The sequence below is a fragment of the Chanos chanos genome, chromosome 14 (assembly GCF_902362185.1).
Source record: "Chanos chanos chromosome 14, fChaCha1.1, whole genome shotgun sequence".
Lineage (NCBI taxonomy): Eukaryota > Metazoa > Chordata > Actinopteri > Gonorynchiformes > Chanidae > Chanos > Chanos chanos.
This window is the reverse complement of record NC_044508.1, coordinates 10,676,732-10,686,947: the sequence shown is the minus strand read 5'-3', so window position 1 is coordinate 10,686,947 and position 10,216 is coordinate 10,676,732. Positions and strand designations below refer to the sequence as shown.

The following is a 10,216-nucleotide window of genomic DNA, read 5'->3' as shown; positions in this document are numbered from 1 at the left end:
TGTTCTGTGGCATATTTTTTCTCCCTCTTTTTAGTCTGAGAGCCTTCAATATAGTCTCTCCTCATTTTTTGTAGCTCAAAATTTGGCCTACACAATAAGTCATGTAATCTACTGATCTTGTAACCTATCAGTTATAAAACTCAACAGTAAAATTCTGAAGCATATGTTGAAAATTAAAACAAGGAAAAATTTACTTGTCAAATCGAATCGGCTCATAAGAAATGTAATTACCATTTTGTCCATAAATGACACTGTATTCAGATAAGAAAGACGTTAGCCTCACAAGAGAGTAATTAGTCTTCCACTTGGAGTTAGGATTCACTCAATCTTGTATTAAAGTTTTATCGATGGTGCGGCCAGTCTTGGTTTGACCACCTCATCATTAATGTCTCTAATGATTTTATTAAAGATGCTCTTTGTGACATGTTGGTGTTCCTGCAAGAAACTGCGTTTGGCTTGACTGCTGTCTGTTAGTGTGGTCTTTTAGAGAAAGAATGGGGAAAGTAAAATAAATTTAAAAAAAAGGACAGATAGGATTAAAGAGCTTTTAATGGAACCAGTGACATGACAGAGTCAAAAGAAGGTCTTTTCTGAAAAGAATGACTTACAAAGTTCTGTAAATTAACCGCAAAAGTCACAGCATTTTTGCATTCCTGGCTTGTCAACAAAGTTCATCTACAATGTATGGTGAGCTTGACCCCTTCCATTCACAAAATGTCATTCACTCAATGTTCACTCAATAGACTGAGAAGAAAAAGAAAAGAATAAATGAAGAAAAAAAAAAAACCCTGGCATTATATTGGTATTCCCTTTCTGACTCAATTTCTTGGTAGTCCTTTCTGCCCCAAAATTGCTTAGTACCCGACTACCGCATTGGCACCAAAAACTCTACAAATTTTCACAAAAAAAATCATAAAAACATCAAGAATGTAAAAGCAGCAAACATAAATAAAAGATAGCATGTAATTTTTTAAAAATTTTCCTGCATTCAGTCAAGGTATGAGAGACTCATTGGTCTGTGTATGCACTGATTTTTCTGAGACTGATGATGATCCCTGATGTTTCCCCATTGTGTTTCAAGCACGCGTAAAACGCGTTTAACTAAATGTGCCAGTAGAAATGTGTCGGCCTCATCTCCATCAAGCCATGGTAAGATTTCATGTTTGATCGTGAACTTCGTTAGAGACGTCTTTATTTCTTTGGATGCTGTTAAAACAGAGAAATGACACAACACAATCAAAGTCAAGACTTGGCTAAATGCAATGAACTGTATGGCGTGGTTTGATCTTCCTTTAGTAGTTCTCTGTGAAAGTGATGAATTTTACACCTCCATTGATCACTGTAAAAGTCAGTCCACCAGAGAGGCTCCGAGACCGGCCATGGGGAGCGATTTGAATGGAGCCACAGGTATTATCATATTCGGCCATTAAAAGAAAAAAAAAACAGCAGCACTTAACCTCAGTGAGGTGCAGAAAATTAACCTCTCGTTTTCAGGAGCAGAAGAGAGTCCACAATCCATAATCTTACAACTGAGCTGCATGCCAAGACTTAATGGAATTCTCTGCACAGGCCCAGATGTCATAGGAAATTAAAACTCACTACAAATCAAACCTGCCCTTTGTTCAATGGGGATGGAAGATATTCGTCTCAGTTTCATTTACAGATGGGCATAAAGCTAGTCCATTTGGAGAAGTGATTTTGAGCATCAGAGGACTTTGAGATGAGCTGACTCTCTTACAATTGACTACTGCACCACAGAGAGAAATCATTTTAAGGCAAACCATCTAAACTTACATCCCACTTTTCTGGGCATTTCAAAGACTGTGGCCATTATTCATTTAAAACAAAAACCCATATGCTTTAGTAGGACATTCAAGGACATTTGAGTCCATAAAGTAAGGTCTTTCAGTTCGTCTGTTTTATATTTAAAATATGATAAAACCCCTCTTTATCATGTCAAGGACGAGGAACCATAAGTAAAAAGCAAAATACAAAACCAAAGCTTAAACATAAACAAGAAGAGTTAAATTTTGGTAGAAATCTCAGCACAGCATGCTGTGACGGGTCACCCTGCAATAAGCAGAAGTGACCACACTATCAATCCAAATGCAATCTTCACATGTTCAGACAGACTGAGGATGTAAAAGGCCCCTCCACAAACCCCGCCGCCCCCCCGGGACGGCATACGCTACAAGCATTACCGGGTAGCCATAAGCGCCCGTATCTCCAGCTCACGCTGCACAAAAAAAAAAAAAACAACCTTCTGAGGATAATTGTCAGCCCCTGACCAAAAGCCTATTTGTCTTGATTTGACAGAGATGCATTACTTTTTTGCTGCAAGGGAATAAAAAAAAAAAAGAATCAAGTTTAGGTCTCAGAGTGATGGACTGAAAAGATTACAAGACAGGTTTTTGGTGAAGAAAGTGCTCACAAACTCTCTCTCTCTCTCTCTCGCTCTCTGTGTGCGCGCATAAAATTATTTTCATGTTGATATGTAGTTTAGTTATTATAAACAGTAAATGAAACCTTTAATTTGAGGTGAAATTTCTCCCGTGTACGTACCCTAAAGTAATAAATACAAGTTGTGGCTTTTAAAGAGGTAGTCACATGACTACGGTTAATGTCTTTAGATTAGCCATAACCTTGGTTCCACATGAAGATACTGCTGTGGGTATTTGCACAATTATTAATCATTACCAGGGGAGTCAGTCTGGTGGAGGACTCTGATATAAAGAGAGAGAGAGAGAGAGAGAGAGAGAGAGAAAGAGAGAATGTGTGTGTGCGTGTGTCTGCGCGTAACAAAGAGCTGGGCTTTAACCACTCACAGCAGCACTAAGAGCTTGGTCCAGGTCTGCTATAATGTCCTCTTCATCCTCCAGTCCAACAGATAGACGGATGAGAGTGTCACTGATACCCAAAATCGTCCTCTCATTCTCTGGCACGGAGGCATGCGTCATGATAGCTCTGCAACAGCATATCAAATCCAGAACAGACTGGGTTTGTTATCGCCATATAAATGAGTCAGTGACATTTTTGTCACACCACAGTAATTAAGATTTTATCAATTAGCTTTAATGGATTCCTATTTCAAAATATGATTCTTTCCATAAAAAATATGGATGGTTCAAATCAAGGAAGCTATTAAAATCCCTGTACCATTAACTTTTCCTTAATGTTTTCAAATGTCACATATTCAATTTTGGGTTATTAGTATATTATGAAAGCAAGCAGCTTGACAGACACATATGTTCTGTCCCATTCTATTCCAAAGTGCTATTAAATGGTGCAAATTGCCCTGGTGTTCCTTTCTCCCAGGCACATACTTCTGGGTCAGTGATGCCCCCTTGTGGTAAAAATAGGAAAGAGCTCTCAACAACTTAAAAAAATAATATGAAGGATTTTCATGTTTTAACTTTCATAATTTCAAAGCTCATGATCACTTAAAAGTGTACTAACAAAATTATTACATCATCTAATCTCAGCACAAATTTTAAACCCAGTACTAACGTGGATGTCCAGCAAAAACTTTCTATCCCGATGTTCTGTACTTCTTAATTTCAGTTTGGGGCACTTCAATCAACTTCTGTTCTTGCGGTGAGACATATTTTTTAATGTATCTCAAACTATCACACTAAAATACACTCTGGCAAAGAGAGCATGTTCAATTAACTATTTATTCACATGTTGTCTGTGCTGAGTTGAAACAGTCATGTGTTGCCCAGTGGGTCCTGACATTGAGGCTGTGAAACACTGGCATATATAGTTCACTTGAACAAATCAGTCTGTGGTCTGTGCATTAGTGCCTAATGTACTAACCACAAACTGATTGTCGTAGCAACGGCTGGTCGATGTAACAGCTAAAAACAGCCATGGTGATGCACATATAAATCAGATTAGAAACAACTTTAGCCCTAAATAGTTTCCAAAGTTAAGGCGCTGTTACAAATGGTTCATTACTCTCGTTTAACTTACGGATGCTCGGCCAGACTCTCGTAACCCCCCAGACTTTCAGCAAGCGCAAACAACTGAAACAACACACAAAGACACAGGCGTTTATTAAAACATCAGAAACATGAAAGGACGTTGTTTTATATTACAACTGACCATAATCACCAACATACAGATTCAATGGTCAATATGCATATTGTCTCTTCTTAAAGTGACTTTAGCGTGTTTCATTTAAATGTACCACTTCATAATAGCAGGCCACTTTCTACTGTTTGGATTTTTTCCAAGAGTTAGCCTAATGACGTTCATAAATCAACGTTCCCATCTCTATTCACGAGAAAAGAAAGACCCTATGCTATACATAATCTATTAAATGTGTTCATTTATCTCTTAAGCCAAGCTCTGGGCTAATTTATTATAATGAAAATGCATTACCACTTTCTTTTCGGCGAATTTGTAACTCTATCAAGTAAAAAACATCTTTAGGGAGTGTAAAACGAGGAGTGAGTGTCCCTTCAGGTTGCTGAAGCCGAAAATAGATTCAGCGAAGTTATAATATTTATTATGTAACAACTAGGTGCTGCATGAATAATATATCTGCTCTTTAACGAGCCTCAGTGTTTCTACGAATTATGGTTTTAATTACCTTTAAGCTGCTGAGGAAGGTTTTAGCATGCTCCAGCTTCCCTTTGATGTAGAAAGTAATCATTCCAGGACAGCCGGTGCACTGTCTCCTCATCAGCTCATACTGGGGGTGGGAGGGCAGGCCTACCAAAGAGAGCCATCATTAATTCAATAGTTAGCTACGGCCTTTGATGTCGAATAATTACAAAGAATGCCATTATGGCAAATTCTGCCTGAAGGTACGCTACAAAGTGTCTGTACAATTTTTTTGTTTCTTTGGTTTCGGTTGCGCAACTTTCTTTGCATTTTTCCTCATTCGTTCAGGCCCCATCCCCAAAACGCGTAACCTCGTTCTCAAAACACTGCCTCAAATTCAAGTAGCATTAGCGTAGTTCACCACGACGCTATTTCATTTCTCATTGCGTTCTGACAAAACGCAAATGCTAAGGCGCATGCTACACGAAATTGTCATGGGTAAGAATAATCCTCATAGGCTACGAAATACCGGTCAAAACAACAAACCGTACTTTTGCCCGTAGGCTGTACGCATTTCTCACTCACACTGACACAGTTGTTCATTGCGTAAATGGTTGTATGCAAAATACTATGTGCAACGAGCACCGTGTTTGTACAAAAGAAAAGGCCATTGTGAGAATTGTGACTCCAGTCAGTAAGCTCCGCAGCAAATTTCTCTCAACTGAAAACAAAAGAGCACACACATTGCCAACCCCGTCCTACAAGTGTAAACTGTTAACAGGCACATGTAATGCTAATGGTCCCGCTGCACGGTATTGCACTGAGAATGGGGCAAGAAGAGATATGAGAGTGGTAAAAACCTGGCCTTTCAAGAGAAAGGAGAGCCAAAACATGTGGTGGTATGCCTGGGGGAAGAGGAGCACTTTTGAGTGAGTGTTTTTTCATTTAACTGTGATTATAGAGACAATAGGTTTTTCAATAGGGAATGTATTGGATTGCTATCAGTAATGTAAGGTCTGCCTTTGTTTTATTTTGTCTTTGTATCAAATTTGGGATATATGAACACTGTATTAAAATCCTTTTTTTTTCTTTCCATATTTGTGTGTACAGAACATTTTTTTTGTATTGACAGCAAGACTACATATCCAGTCTGTCCAGTTTTGATGCAAATCCATGGCATTCTTTGTGTCGGTGTTTATGCAGTGATGTAAGGGTGCTATCCCTTAGGCTGCTACGTGGTGACGGCATTGTGGTGACGGCATTGTAGTGACTGACCGACTTTGTGTGTTTTGTACACGTGATACATGTGATTCAGATTTTGAGCGTTTTAGGTTCTTTTGCATGGGTGGCATATTGTCGTTGTTGGGAACTGCAGTTAGAGTTTGAGAACAAGGTTAACGTTTCAGGAGATGCACCTAAAGAACTAGTTTCATCAAGTGTTTCAGAGGTCATGGTCCGATTAAAAAGATGCAGAACAGTGGACAGAGTTGAAAAAACACTGATTCATGAAACATGTCTTGTCTTAATCCTCAAAGCCTTCATCCTTTCCAGGAGCACCCTTTTACAGGTGTTTCTGCTTCAGTCAAAACAACTACCAGCAATAGCAATAGGAAGAATCACGCCTGGTAGCTTTAAACTCACATTGATAAGACTTATTTCAGATCAGATACCTGGGAAAATAACTTTGTCCACTCTGGGATCTGCCTCAAGAAACTGGGCCACAGCAAGGGCGTTTTTGAAATGCTCTTTCATCCTCAGATGAAGAGTCTTCAGTCCTCGATTGCACATATAACAATCAAAGGGAGATGGCACTGCTCCCAAAGCTGAAAAAAGGGATGAGATTCAGAGAACAGATCAGAGACCAAAACCAACTGCTTCTGTAACCATTGACAACACACCATTTATTTCCAACATTACAAGCAGAGATTAAATCTGCAGTAAAACCAAGGTAGGTGTGAGAAGTATAACTGGAAAATGGAACTTTATACAATTATGCAATCGCACTGCAGTAGTGGAGGTTGGCAGAGTTCCAAAGATTTAAGCTCTCTTAAATAGTTTTGAATTTTTGTGTTGCATAATGTTGAACAACATATGGTTAAATAAAAGAAACAAAGCTTCACTAAGTTTGCGAGCAAGGAGTTGAAATTACTTTTAGTTGGGAGAGCCAGTCTGAGTCATTAAGTGCTGGCAATACTGTAGCTGTCACTGTGACTCAGGAGAAAGAGACTGCAAATCACCATTACTTAGCAGTTAATCCATCAGGTCTACCTAGTTCCTCTCTATTGCCTAAATATTTCTATAAATGTATCATGTGGTCATGGCTGTACATGTCATGCCAATATCTGACTCATTTCCTGTTGATCTTGAGTCAAAACAGCTGTTTTCTAAGTCTTGTGAAACATGTTACATTATCATGAAGCTGGAAGTTGATAACACATGGTATTGAAAGACAGCTTCACCTCTTGTACAGTCAGTATAATATTATGTGGTTTTTTTTTTAGCCCTTTGGCTAATTCTCAATATCTTACCATTCTGCAAAAATTTCAGTCGCTCATACAAATCCTCACGGTTGAGAGAAACCAGGCCCATTACAACATCACTGTGCCCTTAAAAAGGAGGAAGGGGAGTAATCAGGAAAATCCAAATCTATTGGTTAGAAATAGTTCTAAGCTTCACTGAGTAATATCACTATATAGCACGTATATCTCTTTACCATTCATGTACTTGGTCGCAGAGTACATGCAGATGTCTGCACCCAGAGCCAGGGGGCGCTGTAGAGACCAAAGAGAACAACAAACATTAAAAAATAAAAACTCACATTGTAAAACATTTACTTTATAACAAAGTGAAATATGTTGTAATATACAATATGCTGAATCTGAACAACTTTATACTTATCAAGTTAAGCGGTTCTGACTGCAAAACATTTGTACTGAAACTGGACAAATATTCTGCAAAATTTTCAAACTTATAACATCAATTCATATGAAGTGAAACGGTAGGATTAGTAAAACATACCTGGAAATAGGCAGACATAAAAGTATTGTCCACTACAACAATTATATCCTTGTTGTATTCATGGACCAGCTCTGCACAACCTTTGATATCAACCACTTTCATGGTAGGGTTGGTTGGTGTTTCAATCCAAACCATCTGTGTAAGAAAAATAAAGCTTAGACTTATCTGTAAAATCATTTGGGTTTGCATGACACACATTACAGTAAACCAAGAGATTCGTTTCAGTGGGACATTTCTGTGAGTGGGACCACTAAAACTGTTACACAGTAACAAAGTTAGCAAGTCATTCAGTTTCAAAAAATACACCCAAATTCCACAAATTGTGTGCGAGTGTCTGTGTGAGTGTGTGTGCTCTTTGAACTATGGTCACTAAGGTAAAAAAAAAGTGTAATTAAGTTGAATGAAGACATAAAGATAGACTCCTCCCTTCCCTCCCCTTCACCTTGCTCATGGTGAGGACATACAGCCACAGGGCAAAATGAAAAGAACATGATTCACGTCATTTTCCCTCAAAAACACACAACCCACCAAAACACAAAAAGAACACTGTCTTGCCTAAAAGAAGCTCTACTACAAACTGAACAAAAGAAAGTTGTGTGAAATTTCAGATTACCTTTGTATTTGGTTTCAGAGCTGCTTTCAGAACATCGAGCTTTGTACAGTCAGCAAATGAGATATCTAGACCCACTTCTGAAGCTACTTTTCTGAAGTATCGATTGGTTCCTGTCAAGACATTGAGACCACAGGCAAAATCACTGTCATATTAATGTCTTCTCTCAAATCCCAATGATGTGTATTGCTACTATACAAATCAACATTAGAAAAGTGAATTTTTGTCCTACAGTGTCATCACTCACCTCCATAAACATCATTCATGCACACAATTCCATCTCCTGACTTGAATAAATGTGTGATGGTCAGAGTAGCAGCAAGCCCAGAGGCAAAAGCCATACCTCAAGAAAAAGTCCATCATTAATATGAGTCAAAAGCATTCACACTGAATATTTACTTGAGTAAATATACATATCTGTACAGTAAAATTCTGTGAAACTGGAACTTATTTGACAACAACAGACAATGCCTGACCACCTACAATATGTAATTTATGTTACTTAAACTTCCAATTCAACAGCAACAATGTACACATCATCTTATATTCATTTTTATTCAGTTTTACAGCACACTCATTTCTACTCTGTTTCATTCATATTTCTTTCGCATTCAATCTGTAATACACGTTTTATGTCCACTCACTTTATCTTTCCACGGTCACGGAGTGTGCAAATAGTAAACTGCAACTTTAATCGGTCTACTCTGACGCACAAGAAATTGTTCGAGCATTTGAGTTTTGTAACTATTAGGAGCGCTCTACCCTGAAATTCCAACAGCGGATACACAATTATTAGAAGAAAACTGTATTGACAGCTGACTTACTGTGCTGAGCACCATCCAAAGCGGCAACGGCTTTCTCGAGACAGTTGCGCGTGGGATTTCCACTCCTACTGTACTCAAAACCCTAGTGAGAAGAACATTGCGTAGAGGTTAAATCAAATGCATTGTAAAGGAAAAAATGTTAACTTGTAATAACTGCAGATGCCTGCTAGAGCACGAGCATACAGACGGCCACATGGTAACTTATGTCGTGTAATACTGCAAAAGATTCACGAATAGGAAATAAAAGGAACACAGAAATACGATTCAAGCTGTTAAATATAACGAATGGGAGATTAAAAAAAAAACTTGGCCAAGTGACACTGTAAATCAGAGCTTACGTTTCCGGTGTTTCGCTATGTACATCCCAAGAAAATTAGCTTGTAGCATGAATTCAAATAAAACAATCTACTTAACTTGATCGGCTAATTATAATGACACATCCAACAATGAAGCTAATCAGATCAGTTTACGATTAGTTAACATCCGGCGTATGTCGAGGCCTATGAGGCGGCTCATAGAGAAAACACATTATGCATCTGTCGGCAAACCGATAAAGCTGCTCCTGTTAAACATCAATTACTAAAATGTATTTCAGTTAAAAACAAGAAAGTCACACCAGTGGTATTTGTAGAATAATAAATCCTATGTATGTTTTCATTCCGTGATTGCCTGGTGAGTAATCTGATAAATTTACCGCATGATTTCCTGGACCATATTGCTTGAACGTGGTTGACAGGGAAATAGGAGGCACTACTGCCATGGACTTCCATTGCTCTGGTTCTTGACCAACGTGGATCGCATCTGTGGCAAATGATTTGAATTCATCCAGGAAGCCGCTTGCGAAGTCGTTCTGTATGTGTGAAGCCATGCGGTGGTCCGGATAAGATTCACTAGATCCCTGAGATCATAAAAGGAAACGTGAAATGTGGCAAAATCAGCTCACTCATGTAATCCGGTTTACAATTAATAGCAGCGTGCAAAAACAAAACCCTCCTCCTAAACCAATCGTTTTATCCGTACAAATAGAGGATGACTTCGATTGGTGATTGAACAGGGGCGTACTGAACCATGTGACCAATGTTTGTAGCCAGACGGCTGTAGAGACGACATGCGTATAATGATGATGCAACACGTCCAGAGAACTTCAGAGCAAAGATAAATCTAAGATTTTGGTTAAACATAGCAATTACGGCTAAGTGCGTGATTTTACTCGCAC

At 38.6% G+C, this 10,216-nt stretch overlaps 1 protein-coding gene across 1 annotated transcript; it reads right to left on the bottom strand.

Annotated features, from left to right (window-relative positions):
* Positions 1–531: 531 nt before the first annotated feature.
* Positions 532–9,956, bottom strand: LOC115827240 (cystathionine gamma-lyase). Its single transcript, XM_030791051.1, has 12 exons — positions 9,695–9,956; positions 9,001–9,082; positions 8,424–8,519; positions 8,180–8,289; positions 7,567–7,701; positions 7,262–7,319; positions 7,077–7,154; positions 6,219–6,371; positions 4,595–4,716; positions 3,973–4,025; positions 2,826–2,964; positions 532–1,206 (listed from the first exon to the last, which is right to left on the bottom strand). Exons 1-12 carry the CDS (start codon positions 9,866–9,868, stop codon positions 1,192–1,194), a joined length of 1,215 nt encoding a protein of 404 aa, XP_030646911.1. The 5' UTR covers positions 9,869–9,956; the 3' UTR covers positions 532–1,191.
* Positions 9,957–10,216: the final 260 nt, after the last annotated feature.

What these genes read in the sequence shown, in the direction of transcription:
- LOC115827240 (XM_030791051.1), bottom strand. Translation starts at nt 9,868, where the DNA reads ATGGCTTCACACATACAGAACGACTTCGCAAGCGGCTTCCTGGATGAA. An exon ending in TGCGACCAAGTACATGAATG is followed by an intron (nt 7,155 to 7,261) that starts GTAAAGAGATAT and finishes CTCCTTTTTAAG; the next exon opens with GGCACAGTGATGTTGTAATG. An exon ending in GAGAGTCTGGCCGAGCATCC is followed by an intron (nt 2,965 to 3,972) that starts GTAAGTTAAACG and finishes ATGCTGTTGCAG; the next exon opens with AGCTATCATGACGCATGCCT.